Genomic DNA, 19962 nt, shown 5'->3' with positions numbered 1-19962 from the left:
TATAAGAGAACAAAATTCCATATCAATACGTGGTTCACAGTGGGAGATATAGAACGGCCGTAATTTTACAGAATTTCATGACCCAAAAAATTTTCAACCCTTTATATCTTCTACATTTATAGATCTGTGCACAAAATAACTTTAGTTTATAATTGAGAAAAGCAAAGTGTATCAGAGAACAAAATTCCATATCAATACGTGGTTCACAGTGGGAGATATAGAACGGCCGCAATTTTACAGAATTTCATGACCCAAAAAATTTTCAACCCTTTATATCTTCTACATTTATAGATCTGTGCACAAAATAACTATAGTTTATAAATGAGAAAAACAAAGTGTATAAGAGAACAAAATTCCATATCAATACGTGGTTTACAGTGGGAGATATAGAACGGCCGTAATTTTACAGAATTTCATGACCCTAAAAATTTTCAACCCTTTATATCTTCTACATTTATAGATCTGTGCACAAAATAACTTTAGTTTATAATTGAGAAAAACAAAGTGTATAAGAGAACAAAATTCCATATCAATACGTGGTTCACAGTGGGAGATATAGAACAGCCGTAATTTTACAGAATTTCATGACCCAAAAAATTTTCAACCCTTTATATCTTCTACATTTATAGATCTGTGCACAAAATAACTATAGTTTATAAATGAGAAAAACAAAGTGTATAAGAGAAAAAAATTCCATATCAATACGTGGTTCACAGTGGGAGATATAGAACGGCCGTAATTTTACAGAATTTCATGACCCAAAAAATTTTCAACCCTTTATATCTTCTACATTTATAGATCTGTGCACAAAATAACTTTAGTTTATAATTGAGAAAAACAATGTGTATAAGAGAACAAAATTCCATACCAATACGTGGTTCACAGTGGGAGATATAGAACGGCGGTAATTTCATGACCCAAAAAATTTTCAACCCTTTATATCTTCTATATTTATAGATCTGTGCACAAAATAACTTAAGTTTATAATTGAGAAAAACAAAGTGTATAAGAGAACAAAATTCCATATCAATATGTGGTTCACAGTGGGAGATATAGAACGGCCGTAATTTTACAGAATTTCATGACCCAAAAAATTTTCAACCCTTTATATCTTCTACATTTATAGATCTGTGCACAAAATAACTTTAGTTTATAAATGAGAAAAACAAAGTGTATAAGAGAACAAAATTCCATATAAATACGTGGTTCACAGTGGGAGATATAGAACGGCCTTAATTTTACAGAATTTCATGACCCAAAAAATTTTCAACCCTTTATATCTTCTACATTTATAGATCTGTGCACAAAATAACTTTAGTTTATAATTGTGAAAAACAAAGTGTATCAGAGAACAAAATTCCATATCAATACGTGGTTCACAGTGGGAGATATAGAACGGCCTTAATTTTACAGAATTTCATGACCCAAAAAATTTTCAACCCTTTATATCTTCTACATTTATAGATCTGTGTACAAAATAACTATAGTTTATAAATGAGAAAAACAAAGTGTATAAGAGAACAAAATTCCATATCAATACGTGGTTTACAGTGGGAGATATAGAACGGCCGTAATTTTACAAAATTTCATGACCCTAAAAATTTTCAACCCTTTATATCTTCTACATTTATAAATCTGTGCACAAAATAACTTTAGTTTATAATTGAGAAAAACAAAGTGTATAAGAGAACAAAATTCCATATCAATACGTGGTTCACAGTGGGAGATATAGAACAGCCGTAATTTTACAGAATTTCATGACCCAAAAAATTTTCAACCCTTTATATCTTCTACATTTATAGATCTGTGCACAAAATAACTTTAGTTTATAATTGAGAAAAACAAAGTGTATAAGAGAACAAAATTCCATACCAATACGTGGTTCACAGTGGGAGATATAGAACGGCCGTAATTTTACAGAATTTCATGACCCAAAAAATGTTCAACCCTTTTATATCTTCTACATTTATAGATCTGTGCACAAAATAACTATAGTTTATAAATGAGAAAAACAAAGTGTATAAGAGAACAAAATTCCATATCAATACGTGGTTCACAGTGGGAGATATAGAACGGCCGTAATTTTACAGAATTTCATGACCCAAAAAATTTTCAACCCTTTATATCTTCTACATTTATAGATCTGTGCACAAAATAACTTTAGTTTATAATTGAGAAAAGCAAAGTGTATCAGAGAACAAAATTCCATATCAATACGTGGTTCACAGTGGGAGATATAGAACGGCCGCAATTTTACAGAATTTCATGACCCAAAAAATTTTCAACCCTTTATATCTTCTACATTTATAGATCTGTGCACAAAATAACTATAGTTTATAAATGAGAAAAACAAAGTGTATAAGAGAACAAAATTCCATATCAATACGTGGTTTACAGTGGGAGATATAGAACGGCCGTAATTTTACAGAATTTCATGACCCTAAAAATTTTCAACCCTTTATATCTTCTACATTTATAGATCTGTGCACAAAATAACTTTAGTTTATAATTGAGAAAAACAAAGTGTATAAGAGAACAAAATTCCATATCAATACGTGGTTCACAGTGGGAGATATAGAACAGCCGTAATTTTACAGAATTTCATGACCCAAAAAATTTTCAACCCTTTATATCTTCTACATTTATAGATCTGTGCACAAAATAACTATAGTTTATAAATGAGAAAAACAAAGTGTATAAGAGAAAAAAATTCCATATCAATACGTGGTTCACAGTGGGAGATATAGAACGGCCGTAATTTTACAGAATTTCATGACCCAAAAAATTTTCAACCCTTTATATCTTCTACATTTATAGATCTGTGCACAAAATAACTTTAGTTTATAATTGAGAAAAACAATGTGTATAAGAGAACAAAATTCCATACCAATACGTGGTTCACAGTGGGAGATATAGAACGGCGGTAATTTCATGACCCAAAAAATTTTCAACCCTTTATATCTTCTATATTTATAGATCTGTGCACAAAATAACTTAAGTTTATAATTGAGAAAAACAAAGTGTATAAGAGAACAAAATTCCATATCAATATGTGGTTCACAGTGGGAGATATAGAACGGCCGTAATTTTACAGAATTTCATGACCCAAAAAATTTTCAACCCTTTATATCTTCTACATTTATAGATCTGTGCACAAAATAACTTTAGTTTATAAATGAGAAAAACAAAGTGTATAAGAGAACAAAATTCCATATAAATACGTGGTTCACAGTGGGAGATATAGAACGGCCTTAATTTTACAGAATTTCATGACCCAAAAAATTTTCAACCCTTTATATCTTCTACATTTATAGATCTGTGCACAAAATAACTTTAGTTTATAATTGAGAAAAACAAAGTGTATCAGAGAACAAAATTCCATATCAATACGTGGTTCACAGTGGGAGATATAGAACGGCCTTAATTTTACAGAATTTCATGACCCAAAAAATTTTCAACCCTTTATATCTTCTACATTTATAGATCTGTGTACAAAATAACTATAGTTTATAAATGAGAAAAACAAAGTGTATAAGAGAACAAAATTCCATATCAATACGTGGTTTACAGTGGGAGATATAGAACGGCCGTAATTTTACAAAATTTCATGACCCTAAAAATTTTCAACCCTTTATATCTTCTACATTTATAAATCTGTGCACAAAATAACTTTAGTTTATAATTGAGAAAAACAAAGTGTATAAGAGAACAAAATTCCATATCAATACGTGGTTCACAGTGGGAGATATAGAACAGCCGTAATTTTACAGAATTTCATGACCCAAAAAATTTTCAACCCTTTATATCTTCTACATTTATAGATCTGTGCACAAAATAACTTTAGTTTATAATTGGGAAAAACAAAGTGTATAAGAGAACAAAATTCCATACCAATACGTGGTTCACAGTGGGAGATATAGAACGGCCGTAATTTTACAGAATTTCATGACCCAAAAAATGTTCAACCCTTTTATATCTTCTACATTTATAGATCTGTGCACAAAATAACTATAGTTTATAAATGAGAAAAACAAAGTGTATAAGAGAACAAAATTCCATATCAATACGTGGTTCACAGTGGGAGATATAGAACGGCCGTAATTTTACAGAATTTCATGACCCAAAAAATTTTCAACCCTTTATATCTTCTACATTTATAGATCTGTGCACAAAATAACTTTAGTTTATAATTGAGAAAAACAAAGTGTATAAGAGAACAAAATTCCATATCAATACGTGGTTCACAGTGGGAGATATAGAACGGCCGTAATTTTACAGAATTTCATGACCCAAAAAAATTTCAACCCTTTATATGTTCTACATTTATAGATCTGTGCACAAAATAACTTTAGTTTATAATTGAGAAAAACAAAGTGTATAAGCGTACAAAATTCCATATCAATACGTGGTTCACAGTGGGAGATATAGAACGGCCTTAATTTTACAGAATTTCATGACCCAAAAAATTTTCAACCCTTTATATCTTCTACATTTATAGATCTGTGCACAAAATAACTTTAGTTTATAATTGAGAAAAACAAAGTGTATAAGAGAACAAAATTCCATATCAATACGTGGTTCACAGTGGGAGATATAGAACGGCTGTAATTTTACAGAATTTCATGACCCAAAAAATTTTCAACCCTTTATATGTTCTACATTTATAGATCTTTGCACAAAATAACTATAGTTTATAAATGAGAAAAACAAAGTGTATAAGAGAACAAAATTCCATAACAATACGTGGTTCACTGTGGGAGATATAGAACGGCCGTAATTTTACAGAATTTCATGACCCAAAAAATTTTCAATCCTTTATATCTTCTACATTTATAGATCTGTGCACAAAATAACTTTAGTTTATAATTGAGAAAAACAAAGTGTATAAGAGAACAAAATTCCATATCAATACATGGTTCACAGTGGGAGATATAGAACAGCCGTAATTTTACAGAATTTCATGACCCAAAAAGTTTTCAACCCTTTATATCTTCTACATTTATAGATCTGTGCACAAAATAACTTTAGTTTATAATTGAGAAAAACAAAGTGTATAAGAGAACAAAATTCCATACCAATACATGGTTCACAGTGGGAGATATAGAACGGCCATAATTTTACAGAATTTCATGACCCAAAAAATTTTCAACCCTTTATATCTTCTACATTTATAGATCTGTGCACAAAATAACTATATTCTATAATTGAGAAAAACAAAGTGATTAAGAGAACAAAATTCCATACCAATACGTGGTTCACAGTGGGAGATGTAGAACGGCCATAATTTTACAGAATTTCATGACCCAAAAAATTTTCAACCCTTTATATCTTCTACATTTATAGATCTGTGCCCAAAATAACTATATTTTATAATTGAGAAAAACAAAGTGTATAAGAGAACAAAATTCCATACCAATACGTGGTTCACAATGGGAGATATAGAACGGCCTTAATTTTACAGAATTTCATGACCCAAAAAATTTTCAACCCTTTATATCAGTTGTTCTTAACACAATTATACATATGTATATATTTTTCTCGCGGAACACTAACATTAAATAATTTGAAATTCGGGATTTAGCAAGAACTTAAAATTAAATTCAAATTAAAAAAAAAGTAACAATTTTTTGTTTTCGTATCTTTCCTAAGTTTCTAAATTTCAAAACATTTAAAATTGAAATTTCGCGGAACACTTGGACCATATTTGCGGAACTCTGGTTAAGAACCACTGTCTTAGACGATGCTGGCTGTATGGCGAAAGCCAATGCCAAAAAAAAAAAGCCGGGCGTTGTCTTATCAATAAAAATTTTTAATTTATGCACACTTTGAAATTGTTGGTTTCTAAGTGAGCTTATCAATGCACCCTGAATGAGCAGAAGTTAGATTTTAATTGGAGCAAAAAAAAAAAAAAAAAACAACAACAAAAGATAAAAAAAAATTACCTGTAATAATCATGTTTGCAATAGATATTCCCATGCCTTGAATAACAGGTAACTTCCGTGTCTAGAGATAGCTTGCATTCGGAACACTGTAAACATCCGACATGCCATTGTCGATCTACGGCCAATAAATAGAATCGATCTGTAATACGGCTGTGACAGCCGGCACAATTTTCTTCGACCACTTCCTTCAGCATTCCTTCGTCTTGTTCACATTTCCCACGAGTATCTGCATCACAGTCGTCCAAATGTGGGATCTGGAAAAGAAAAAAAAAGGAATATTGTGAAGTTTTGTGGAAGAGTTTTACTAAATTTAGTTTGGATTATTGGTGAAGCGGATGCTAGTAAACCGGAGCGCTGAAGATTCTGTGTTCTATAGATTTCAATTAAAGGAAGCTGTGACTAGGTAATTGGGATCTTACATAGTTTAAATTAAGATCCATTACTGTCAATTAGTCCGGAAAATTGTTTTCTTATAATGAATAACAGTTCACTATCCGATGATAGGCAGTGTTGTCTATAACAAAAGTTCGGCCCAGAAGCGGGCGGGTGCACTACAAAAAGAAAAAGCTCCGGGCGCCTTATGTGATAAAGGTCAGATTAATAAATAAAATAATCCATAACTTATAAATGCTGTTCCGACTCAATTTTACACCTAAAAATAACAGAAGACGAGCAAATTATTAGTAGTTACTGCTTACCCCAAGAAAAAAAAAAAAAAAACCATAGATTATGTGACAAGTTTTTCTAGCTGTTATCCTGATATCATTAAAAAACGTGCTCAAAGAGCTTGCATAAGTTCTGCTTTCCTGATCCACTTTTTCTCCTTTTCAGGTGCGTGTCAATCTCTATGTTATCCTATTATTATTATTTTTTTTTTGGAGACCAAAAAAAAAAAAAAAAATTACAGTTAAGACAATTTTTGTCTTGATTATCTTTTCAGGAGGATGCATCCTTATTTCCTGCATGCTATATGTGGCTACATACGTTTCACATATGTATTATTATTATAATTGCATAATTGAGTTATATACAAAGTTTATTTCTACCGCTTTTTTTTTGTTTTATACATAATATAAAAAATTATATTTAATAATTTTGTCAAGGGATGATATCATTGTTCTCTTCTTTGTTATCTTTCTTCATTCTTTCTTTTAATTTCCTTTTTCTTTTTACTTCATGTATAATTGTTAGCGAAGACAATTACACAATAGAAATAAAGAAAACGTATTAATTTTTTTTGTTACCATTGTGCTAGATAAATATCTTCATCACATCAAGATTTGAAACATGCTTAATTCTGTGACACACGCACTTGTTTAGAGGATGTACTATTAGACATATTTAGAAAATAATTCTCCTGGTTCAAGGGATTTTCCCGAACTTTTATGAAATAAAGTTATTCTATCTATTATAATTATGAAGTTCTCTAATTTAAGTTGAATCTTCACTTGACGGGTAACCAAACATATCCTAAGTTATTCTTTAGAGACATATTTCTTGAGACATCTCCCAAGTTACTACTTTCTACTACTTACAAGCACAATTACTTGACTAACGTTCAAAATTAACGCTGCGTAAATACGTTCAGATTAACTAAAGTCATTACTGAAACCTAAGTTAGAGAGTAGTTAGAACTTATGGACTTGCCAGTCACAATGGTGAGCCAAAAAGCATTTCAATCATCACCAAAAGCTTCACATTGTGCTTTCAATAAAACAATGTATCTGAAGTTACACATTGAATAAGGACTTAATATCAACTCCCTACAAAAAAGTTTATTCTAACTACTCTCCTGTCTTCCTGATCCATGAATCCATCAGCTCTTACTGTTCTCTAATCACTCTCTGGTCATCCTAATCCATTAATCCATTAGCTCTTACTGTTCTCTAATCACTCTCTGGTCATCCTGATCCATTAATCCATCAGCTCTTACTGTTCTCTAATCACTCTCTGGTCATCCTGATCCATGAATCCATCAGCTCTTACTGTTCTCTAATCACTCTCTGGTCATCCTGATCCATGAATTTATCAGCTCTTACTGACCCTAACAATTCTATTCGAGTTTGTAGCGGCGCAAATCGTGTTTTCCTTTAATGTTTACTTTTTTATTTTCCAAATGAGAACAGATCTTTATGTTCATTCTAGTACTGGTCTACTACATCAAGGCCAAAAGGTGTACATTGTACATTCAACTATATTTTATATCTTAACCACAATGTATACTTTGTACATTTTAATAATTATTTTATTACATTGTACAAGGCACCTCGGTAGCCGAGCGGTTAAGATACTAGACCCGCAAAGCTAAGATGTATTGTTGGTTTAGTGGGTTCGATTCTCCTGGCCTAGGCCATGGATTTTATTTAATGGTTAATAACAGAAATTTACAGTAAGTGTGTTTACTAGTCGCCTCCGTCCACGTCACCTAATTTGGTAGTTGAACTTAAAGCTCGCCTAAAAAATAGGCTTTACTTTACTTTATTACATTGTACATTTAATAAAACTACAGAATAACCTGGAAGCATTTATTTGGAAAGAAAAAGTTAAGTAACAGAGGAAAAACTCAGAATTTTCTTTAAGTTAGACCAGATTTCTACTATTTATTTCTCAGTCATCTAGAAATTAGACCAGTACAATAATATACATTAAGGGTCGACCTTTTCTTTGAAAACAAAAAGTAATTAATCGTGGAAAAACTCAGAAATGTTTTCTAGTTCGATCAGATTGTAACAATTTTCGCTAGTTTTAGCTCAGTTCCAGAATGAACATATACGGTAGCCCTTTTTTGAAAAAGGAAACGTAAATAACCATGGAAAAATTCACGAGTTGTCTTATAATTGTACCAGATTGTTGCAATTATTAGCGTTGATCAAGACCAAAAGGTATACATTGTACATTTAATTATATTTTATATCTTAACACAATGTATACATTGTGCATTTAACAATTATTATATTACATTGTACATTTAATAAAACTACAGAATAACCTGGAAGCATTTATTTGGAAAGAAAAATGTTAAATAGTAGAGGAAAAACTTAGATATGTCTTTAAGTTAGACCAGATTTCTACTATTTATTTCTCAGTCATCTAGAAATTAGACCGGTACAATAATATACATTAAGGGAAAGTAACTAATCGTGGAAAAACTCTGAAATTTTTAGTTCGTCAAGATTCATGTTAAGTTTTAGTTCTACTAAGTACAATGAAAGAAATAGCGGTTATCAGGGCGATGTAGAATAGAATAGAATAGAATAGAATAGAAAAGAAATTTATTATTCTGGGACAATTGTCCCCTAAGAATAAATACAGGAACAAATAGAGGCCTTAATAGTTTGGCCTGTGATTAAACAGAAAATAAATAAATAAATAAGTATTTACAAAAAAGTGAAAATAAAAATAACAGCAGAAATTAAGGAAATAAATTAAAACAATTAGAATTTCGGAGGAAGCTGAATAGAAAGGAGATAACTGAATAGAAGGGATTTAAAGATAGATAGGGTAGGAGCATGGCGGACAGATGATGGCAAGGAGTTCCAGAGAGAGGTAGCACGTATAAGGCAGGATGAGGTACGGTGAGAGGGAATGTAGAGATCAGATGAGCGAGATCTAGTGTTACGGGAATGGATGGAGGATTTAAACTTAAGGAGTTGAAAAATATAGGAAGGCCTTTGAGACTGGATGACTTGAAAAAGGAAAGAAGCCAAAAGATATTGGCGGCGATAGACAGGAGAAAGCCACTTCAACTCATCGTAGCAACTCATGTAGTTCTTAGTTTTTTTTTCACTGTTATTTACCATTTTTATTTGCAAAAATAAATAAATACATAAGTACATACATAAATATATAGGTATGTTTATTGTGGTAGCGGGGTCTGGCTTCTATTGTGTGGACTGAGCACGTGTACTCGGCTGTGGTAACCCGTGGGGTCGCTACTCCCTAAGTACCTCTTTCGGCAGGACTAGGGTACGTTGTACTGGGATAATTAGCACTGACTTTATTCATTCGAAGCAAAGATAGTTTTTTTTCCCGCTCTAATTCTAACCTGAATATTCTTCTCCCATCAGTTTCTTGCTAGCCCTAGGTAACCGGAAGAAGTTCTTGGACGATCTTGTCCAATTTCCCAGTATTGAGTTACCGAACTGAAATATTTCCGTTTTGAGTCAAAGAAAAGTATGAAGAAATTGTCCAGGTATGTGTGAGTTGATAAGGATAAGTTAAAAAGCAAAAAAATCGCATTCGCCTGAAGGTTCATAATATTCAGTTTTTGAACCCACAGCAATAAGCAGCTGAACTGGTCCATTGTGTTAGCGATGCAAAATGTTTTAAAGGGCATCAAGCGGTCAAAGCGCAAAAGGTCATACAAATGCTGTGAGTTTACGTCAAAATTTCAGAATGAAAGAGAGAAGGGCAAAGACATAACATCTGATATAATGGTCTTTAGCAGATGTTAACAGGTCATCACCAGCGAAAGGTTTAGAAAAAGAAACGTGGATAATCATAACAAAAAAGCCGAAGCCCTCCCGAATCACCTGATCCAAAGAGGGAAAAAAACTGTTCGCGTTAACTATCAAAAAAATGCTAACATTTCCATAAAAAACCAGAAGACTAGTCAATTATTCCATAAAAATATTCCTAAAATGATAATCTATAAGCGTTTTCTGGTGCGGAAGAGGCAAAAAAAAAGGTGGCCTACCTGATCAGTCTGACAAGATATCTATTAAGAATTAAACGGCCCCCCACACTTTCTTTTTTTTCTGAGACACTCGGACAGTTAATTATTTCACCTGAAGTAGGGCTCCCCCCCCACTCGGCAAACTATTTGACGTAAAAATGGCGACACCAATTATCAGAGTTTTGCTACTGTTCTTTATCAAGATACAATTTTTTGGTTTGTTTTGTTCCGGGAACAAAAGTTACGAACACTTTTGAAGCTTAAATTGATTTATCTACTGTAATTGGTACCAATCTGTATTGATTTAGTTTTAAAAAACCAAACACAATTTTTAAATAGATACATATGGAGTTAATGATTCGTTCAATATAAAATTTAAAATTCAATCATATTCTTGTTTTGAACAGTTTTGCTACTGTTCTTTATCAAGATACAGTTTTTTGTTTTGTTTTGTTCCGGGAACAAAATTTATTTTTAAGCAAAATATGATTTATCTACTGTAATTGGTACCAATCTGTATTGATTTAGTTTTTAAAAAACCAAACACAATTTTTAAATAGATACATATGGAGTTAATGATTCGTTCAATATAAAATTTAAAATTCAATCATATTCTTGTTTTGAACAGTTTTGCTACTGTTCTTTATCAAGTTACAGTTTTTTGTTTTGTTTTGTTCCGGGAACAAAATTTATTTTTAAGCAAAATATGATTTATCTACTGTAATTGGTACCAATCTGTATTGATTTAGTTTTTAAAAAACCAAACACAATTTTTAAATAGATACATATGGAGTTAATGATTCGTTCAATATAAAATTTAAAATTCAATCATATTCTTGTTTTGAACAGTTTTGCTACTGTTCTTTATCAAGTTACAGTTTTTTGTTTTGTTTTGTTCCGGGAACAAAATTTATGAGCCCTTTTTAAGTTAAATATGATTTATCTACTGTAATTGGTACTAATCTGTATTGATTTAGTTTTAAAAACCAAACACAATTTTTAAATAGATACATATGGAGTTAATGATTCGTTCAATATAAAATTTAAAATTCAATCATATTTTTGTTTTAAATAACATTACAATCTTAGATCATCAGCGCTCGGAGCTTTTCTCAGTACACTGTCGACTCCGAATTCAAATAAAGGATCTTTGCATAAGAGATATAATACATAAAAATCTAATAATGCAAAATTAATTGGACCGTTCACTGCACAAACTTATTAACTCCAATTTTTTTTTGAAAAAATCTTAAATTTAAGCGTTCAAAACACTTGGTTCAGTCACAAGCTTTTTATATTTTTGTAATAAATTTCTCCAAATATTAAAAGGTTAACATCGTCAAACGGCCAAAAATGTTTTTGGTCATTGAATAATAAATAATTTATTTCAGAAGCCATTTTGATTCAACTTCAGTACTCTAATGTAAATCGTTGCAATAATTCAACTCAAATTTTGGAGCAGGCGCTGAATGATAACGGTAAATTAATTGGAATTTATATAATAAACTGAATATTTAAAAAAAAGTACAATATTTCATCGCATTTCTCCACTTTTTTTTTGGTTTATGGAGTTAATTGAGTTGTATAATGAACGGCTCAATTTTAAGTAGGTTTTACTTAATGAAATCAGACAGTTTAACGGTTTAACTTGATCACTGAACAACATCGATATATCGATACATAATTTAAATTAAATAAGAAAGTCGAAAAGAATATATAAATGTAGTTATTCTTTATTTTATTTTCTTAACAGCGAAAAAGGTAAAGGCACATTGAAGATCGTGATCTAAGCTCGTGATCTACTATCTGCGGACCAATTAACTGTAGTCTAAACCCCCCCGCCGCCCCGCCACGACCACCGTTTCAAAACTCGCAGGTTTACATCTTCTGGAACATCTCCTTTATATAATTTAGTTAGACGGTCTTTGCAATCTGAAATTAAGTATAACATCAAATTTATTAAGAACGTGTGGACATCTTTTTTATTTTTTTTTTTTGTAGTTGTTTAGATAGTCTTCTTTTAACCTTTTGAAGTTACCACTTTTTAAAAGTTCTGATCAACGTATAGAGAAGCAAAGTAACGTACAAATAAAATTAGAAGAGAAAAAATCGAATCAAAATCATATTGCGAACAAATAACATAATAACAAAACAAAAATAACTTGACGAACTGGAAATGAAAATCATTCAACGATGAACATCATAACCAGGAGGTCATGTGGCCTACCGGAGCTGCTTCAGCCAACGAGGAAATTTCAACAGGATAGCTGAATTAGGACAAGTTGCGGATTAAGGTATTAAGTTGTAGGGAAAGGTATGAATTGGAATTTGATAGATCATTTTGAATTTTAATCTGCAGAACACTCACACTAGTCTTAAAAGAGTAGAACTAAACTGAAGCTGTCAACAACTTTAAAAAAAACTCTTAGAGCGATAGATCTAAAATCTCTCTTGACTACAAAAGACTTGAGAGACTCTTAGAGCGGTAGATCTAAACTCTCTTTTGACTACAAAAGACTTGAGAGACTCTTAGAGCGGTAGATCTAAACTCTCTTTTGACTACAAAAGACTTGAGAGACTCTTAGAGCGATAGATCTAAAATCTCTCTTGACTACAAAAGACTTGAGAGACTCTTAGAGCGGTAGATCTAAACTCTCTTTTGACTACAAAAGACTTGAGAGACTCTTAGAGCGATAGATCTAAAATCTCTCTTGACTACAAAAGACTTGAGAGACTCTTAGAGCGGTAGATCTAAACTCTCTTTTGACTACAAAACACTAATTAACCTTCTAGTTAAATAAACCCATCTGGGTGTATGGATTAGAGCTGCGGGACATTCAACCCAAGCGCTCCAATCTCCGGAAGAATTCAATCTCTAGAATCTACTTCGATCCATAGTAAACGCTTCTTATTCTCATACTGATCTTAAGATTCCTTTGATCACTCTACCTGCTGCAATCATATGCAAATCTTCGTAGCTGAAAATCTTTCTTCTAGAACTCTTCCCTTGGCAATCGATCACCAACAAGACCCGTCTTCGAAGACTCGATGATCTTCTCAGTAGTGAAGAGATTGGTCTGTATAGTTCAATGTTTTGGAGTGTTACCACTGAGTAGCTTATCGGTAACTTTTGTATCTACTACTGTTCAGAGTAGCCATTGCTACTTATTAATAGTTTTGAGTGTTACCACTGGGTAACTTGTCGGCAACTTTTGTATCTACTACAGTGTTCAGTGTTGTCATTGCTAGTTATTAATAGTTCAATGTTTTTGGAGTGTTACCACTGGGTAGCTTGCCGGTAACTTTTTGTATCTACTACTGTTCAGTGTAGTCATTGCTACTTATAACGCCAACACGCTGATTACACACTGGAGAAAATTGATTACAACAGCATCTTAGATGCATGTAATAATACCTAATGGTGTCGTTTTCTTGCGAAGAAGACTAAGATAGAGTAAAAATGAACAAAACGAAAAAAAGAGTACATGATAATGTTAATACATAATGAAAACAAAAAGCAAACAATTCAGAGGTTAGGTTCGGTTAGGTTAAAACAGGTTGGGTTAGGTTAGGTTAGGAACTGATAAGCAATGACTCGGGCAAAGACAAAGTTCGCCCCCGCTACGAATTCTGCATAACAACTCTTCGTAAATACGGAACGTAGTAATACTAGCTGTATCCACTAATCGTCACTTAGATCCATTTTAGGAACAAATTGATTATAGCGTACAAGATTACGATTTTTCTAGAATATTAAACTCAACTTCAGTGAGTTGAGTTGATCGTCTGACAAACAAACAAACAACAATACCTATCAGTTCAACAACAACACCAAGAACCTAAATAGCCCATGTCAAACACCTTTAACGGGAGAGCGTACAAAGTGGACAAAAAAAGAAATAAAACAGAACTTGATCAAACAAGGGTGAAATTTAATTCAAGCAATAGAAGGAACGTATGACACACATTCCCCTTAAATGGTAATACAATGGGAACTTGTAATGGAGAGGACGAGACCAATGCCTCCTCTATCAGAGAGCAGTACGTGCTCCGCCTGGCGACCTCAAGTTGCATTTCAGTTTGCAACAACTGTCTTTGGTTGGCTGCCCTGTGCAACACTCTCTTCTTTTACAAAACGGGTTATCTCTTCTTGTCTTTTCCAATATTTACCTTTTTTTTTTCTTTTCTTTTTTATCGTTTGTTTACTTCTTATATATTTTCCTGTTCTGGCCGAGCAACAGATAAGGTTGGCACGCTGAGTAACTTCTTTCTTTTCTTTTGGTTTACGCGTTCTTATTATTATTATTTTTTTTTTAAAATGTCTTTCATCTTTATTTTTTGCAAACTTTTTTGTTTCCCCTTTTGTTTCAAAAGAAAAGAAGAAGAAGAAGAAGAAGAACAGAACCACATGTGCTTACCGAACACACAGCCATTGTGTCCCGCTAAAGGGGAACCGGTTTACGACGGAGAAGGATTTCAAGAGGGAAGAGAAGAGAGGTGAAGAAAGATACGATCATAATAACAATATGGTGGTGCTTGTAAAGAGATAAAAGAAAACAAATGAATTTCCTTTCGTGAAAAATTAAAAAAATTACTTGAATACAACCCTACGGATTTTTCCTTACGTCACAAAAAATTTCTTTTCTAACTTCATTATTTTTTTTTTTTTAGATACATTTAATGCTTATCAACGTCATAAAAGTTTTTATGGACCATCCAGACTGAAATGACTGAATAGTAGATCATAAGAAATGATAGCGACAACTATTGCGGAGGAAGTCGCACCCAGCTTCTCTATGAAGAGCCCAAGTTAGGGCACCTATTTTTTTCAGGCGAGCTTAATGTCCAATTACCAAATTAGGTGTCATGGACGGAGGCGATTAGCAAACGTACTTTACTGTAAATTTCTTTTATTAATCATTAAATAAAATCCAAGGCCTAGAACTGAGGAATCGAACCCAATAAACCAACAATACATCTTTGCATTGCGGGTCTAGTCTCTTAACCGCCTAACATACTTCACTATAAATTTCTCATATTAACCATTAAATAATATCCAAGACCTAGACAACGGGAATCGAACCGACTAAACCAACAATACATCTTAGCATTGCGGGTCTAGTCTCTTAACCGCCTAACATACTTTACTATAAATTTCTCATATTAACCATTAAATAATATCCAAGACCTAGACAACGGGAATCGAAGCCACTAACCAACAATACATCTAAGCATTGCGGGTCTAGTCTCTTAACCGCCTAACACACTTTACTATAAATTTCTTTTATTAACCATTAAATAAAATCCAAGACCTAGATACCGGGAATTGAACCCAGTACCACATGTGTACAGAATAGTGTGGAGGGAGGGATATGCCCAGCTTAAGACCAGGTAGAGGACAATGTTTGGGATATCTTAAAACATGAACTCTTTATTCAATTACGAGATACTTCGGGCAATTAATGAATGAATTCGGACTTTACTTATTAATAATAAAAATTAAAACGAAATTTCACAAAATCCACACCAATTTCTCATTACTTCCTTTAATTAATCTAATTAAGTCATCCAATAAATAATGAATGAAAGACATAACGTCATAATGACGTAATAACTCCAAAGGTGGTCTGAATAATTTAGACACTTCTCTCTGTCCCTTGGATTTATTAAATTTTTAACACACTAATAAGGAAACTATAAATTTCCACGAGATAGAGAGGGAAGAATAAAGTAACATGAAGAAAATTTTATTACTTCAGAAGCTTGCGCAGTCTACCAAAGTGATAATCAAAATTTATGTAACAAGTTAACCAATTTCAAAGCAACATTTAGTCTTATCTAGTTATTATAAATATATAAGAAATATGTTAAATAGATTACATACTATAAGAATATGTTTTATTGGATGCACAAATTACTGTGATACTTTTTATGTTACTAATAAAGTTTATTATTTGGCTATTAATTTTTTAATTATGATAGTTTTAGTAGTTTTTTGTTCTGTTTAATTTTGTTTTTCTCAGTTTTATGTGTTTTAATGAAAGAATATTAACTCTACTTCTATCTTACGTTAACAAACTTATACTTCCTTTAATTTACAGTTTAGCTGTGTGTGTGAGTGAAAACTGTAAGTTATAAGTGTTAGGTTAGGCCGGATGACCAGCAACGATGTTCAAAAGAGCACACTTCCGTATTCAAGAGATGTCCAATTATGAGTTCTAATTTAAGTGTTTATTTATTTTTTTTTAAATCTTATTTTGGTTATGTTGTAATTAAATGTGAATCATAAAGAATACTTTGTTAACAGTCTGATAAGTAACGCTTTAGTAAATGGGGGTTTACTTATTCAAGCGCTTGAAAGAAGCATACTTTAAATTGCAATGAATGGAATCGACCAAAGTTTGTAAAATAAAAGAAAAGATTATTAAGAAATTTACAATCTGTGTAGGACGCAAGGAGTAAATCAGATGAACAGTGAAATCTGTTTGACGTGAGAAGCAGGTGGAGAGAGAGCACTAATCGACGTGATCCCATTTTGGCTACCCATTTTGGCTTCGTATAAAGAAGAGAGTCCTTAAAATGAGTAAATCAGATGAACAGTGGAATCTAACGTGAGTAGCAGGTGGAGAGAGAGCACTAATCGACGTGATCCCATTTTGCAACTCATTTTGGCTTCGTATAAAGAAGAGAGTCTTCCAACATTGGACATAAGCCCACTCAGAGCCGAAGTCAGCTTCGCAGCTTTCTCCGAAGAGTGCCTGATCTGCTCCCAAAACGAGAGTTCAGGCACTCTTCGGATATATAATAATAATAATAATTATTATTATTATTTTTTTTCGAGGGGGAAAAATGCCACAGGCACCTTCCAGTCTAAAACTGGGTGTGCCACCCACTAAAAAAAAACCCTCCTCTTCAGGCATTACGTCCACCCCGGAACCGCCATAAGCATTACTTCAGGGTGGTGCCTCGTATTAAATGCAACTATCTTTGATTTGTCTAATTGTCTGGACCGGAGACCCTATCGACGGTCTAGCTTCCTCTTCTTACTTTTTAACACAGACCTAACGAAGTACGAAACTTCCTCCCATAGGTCTGGGCTAACCAGCATAGTATCAACTACGTTGTGCGGTGATAGCGGAACAGTCCTTTCCTGCAATCTAGCTCTTTCCTCCGCCCATCTTTCTCACTCGAAGAACGTATGATGCGCATCATCATAGGCAGAATCCCCGAATATACAATTTTGCGTGACCACTTTACCTATTTTGCCAAGATACGAGGAAAAGTATCCATGGCCGGTCAAAAACTGGGTTAGGTGGTAGTCTATCTCGCCGTGTCTTCTATCTGCCCAAGCTGCAGGATCTCCGATGAGACTAGCTGACCATCGACCCCTAGTTTCAGCCAACCATCGTTCGCGCCAAGCCTGTTTAACATACTCTCTTGCTTGCGCCTTAGCTACGCATTTTCCCAGGGCATCCTTCTGCAAATGGATCAACCTTCTGGCTTGAGCGAGCAGATCTATAGGTGTCACTCCAGCCACCACTAAAACCGTTGGTTCAGACACTGTTCTATATGCAGTAGCTACTCTAAGTGCACCACTTTTTTGCACCACAGCCAACCGCTTACGGTACTTTTCTTTGCTGAGTACATCAGCCCAGATCTCGCTACCGTACAGCAAGATGGCATTGGCAGTAGACATCAATAGGCGTCGTCTGCTAGCAATAGGTCCTCCAGTGTTCGCCATCAACCCGCTCAATGCGGAAGTGACTTTAGCGGCTTTCATTGCTGCATGTTTAAGCTGGGCACCAAACGTGAACTTTATGTCTAAACGTACACCAAGATACTTGACTTCGCTCTTCGTTTCCACGGCCAAGGCCCCTACCTGTACACGAACATTTGTGGGAATATGCCTTCTGGTTATCATTAAAACTTCAGTTTTTTCTGTAGCCAGCTCCAGTCCATGATCTTCTAGCCAGGAGTGGGTGCGCCTCATCACCTGATTCAATCTTAACTGCGCATCCTCCACATCCCTCGCAACAATAATGGCGGCAATATCGTCCGCATAGCCAACCAAGAAAGAATTCGGGGGCATCAGGTCCCAATATAGAACCCTGGGCGGCACCACCTGTAATTTCCTTCCGTCGAGGTCCCTCTGTCGTGTCATATCTCAGCTCTCTGTTACTCAGGTAGCTATCGATCACCAGCAGCAAATAACCAGGTACACGGAAAACCCTGTCTAAGGCAAACAACATATCTACCCACCTTGCCTAATTAAATGCATTTCGGATATCCAAGGTTGCGAGTAGTACAATTCTCCTTGAGAAGTGATTACCCTGCTGAGCTGCGTCAGCAGCTTTCACCACTTCATCAATTGCCCCTAGAGTGGATCTGCCACGTCTAAAGCCATATTGGCGCTCTGCCAAATCTCCCGCTTCCTGAATCGCTGTAGTTAGGCGTAGCTTAATGAGACGTTCGAGCAATTTCCCTGCAGTATCCAGCATGCAAAGTGGTCTGTAAGCCGATGCTGAATTAGGATCTCCTTTACCCTTACTGATTAATACTAATCGCTGGATCTTCCAAACATTTGGGAAGACTCCCTCTTCTAAGCAACGGTTATACATCTGAAGAAACATTTGAGGGCATATAATAATAATAATAATAATAATAATAAAGGGAAGGGATTAGCTATGAGGTTAGCATACTGGACTCCCACGCGGAGGTCCCGGGTTCGAATCCAGCAGCTGACCCTTAGATTTTCTCTTCCTAGGTGCTTCTTACAGCTCACTGTCCGGTGATGTGCAGTGTTGTCTGTAACGAGAGAACACTGTCCGGAGGCCGGCAGTGCACTGGAAAAAGCTCCGGGCGCTAATAACCTCAGCTGTTGATGCGCCAAAAAAAAAAAAAAAAAATGGGAAAGGACGCTGGAATACACCCATAATTAAGGGGCGGGTGTTGGTCTAGTGGTCAAGTGCGTTGCTTTGTATGTGGGAGATCACCAGATCGAATCCCGCGTATGACTACTTTTTATTTGTAAGAAATAATGGTTTTACCGGTTATGGTTTAGGGAAAGAATGTATGGCGAAGTGGAAGAGGAATTGAATCGGGAATGGAGGAATAGGTGGCGAGCGTCAACTAAGGGAAGAACAACCTTTAGTTTCGTCCCCGACGCTGCCGGAGGTAGGCGGCTGGTTTCCACTGAGATTCCATATGCAGTTGCACGATTGGTCACGGGACACGGTATGTTGCGCGCCAAAATGTTCGAAATGGGCTTAGCAACGGACCCATATTGCGCTTGTGGAGATCCAGAGACAGCGGAGCACATTATTATGGAATGTGATCTTTATAATG

General features: G+C 34.1%; 1 protein-coding gene across 2 annotated transcripts in view; it reads right to left on the bottom strand.

Moving 5' to 3' along the window:
* Positions 1-19962, bottom strand: part of LOC141450066 (LIM/homeobox protein Lhx9-like) — an 81540-nt gene that overhangs the window by 56434 nt on the left and 5144 nt on the right. For both annotated transcript variants that reach the window (XM_074120103.1, XM_074120102.1), the window contains exon 2: positions 5943-6196. In XM_074120103.1, coding sequence (XP_073976204.1) covers positions 5943-6136 — 194 coding nt within the window. In that variant the 5' untranslated portion in view covers positions 6137-6196. The remainder of the gene's footprint in view (positions 1-5942; positions 6197-19962) is intronic.

The sequence above is a fragment of the Rhodnius prolixus genome, unplaced genomic scaffold (assembly GCF_049639745.1).
Source record: "Rhodnius prolixus isolate KJV_2025 unplaced genomic scaffold, Rpr scaffold_2, whole genome shotgun sequence".
Lineage (NCBI taxonomy): Eukaryota > Metazoa > Arthropoda > Insecta > Hemiptera > Reduviidae > Rhodnius > Rhodnius prolixus.
The sequence above is the reverse complement of the archived record's forward strand: the minus strand, read 5'-3'. Positions and strand labels throughout refer to the sequence as shown.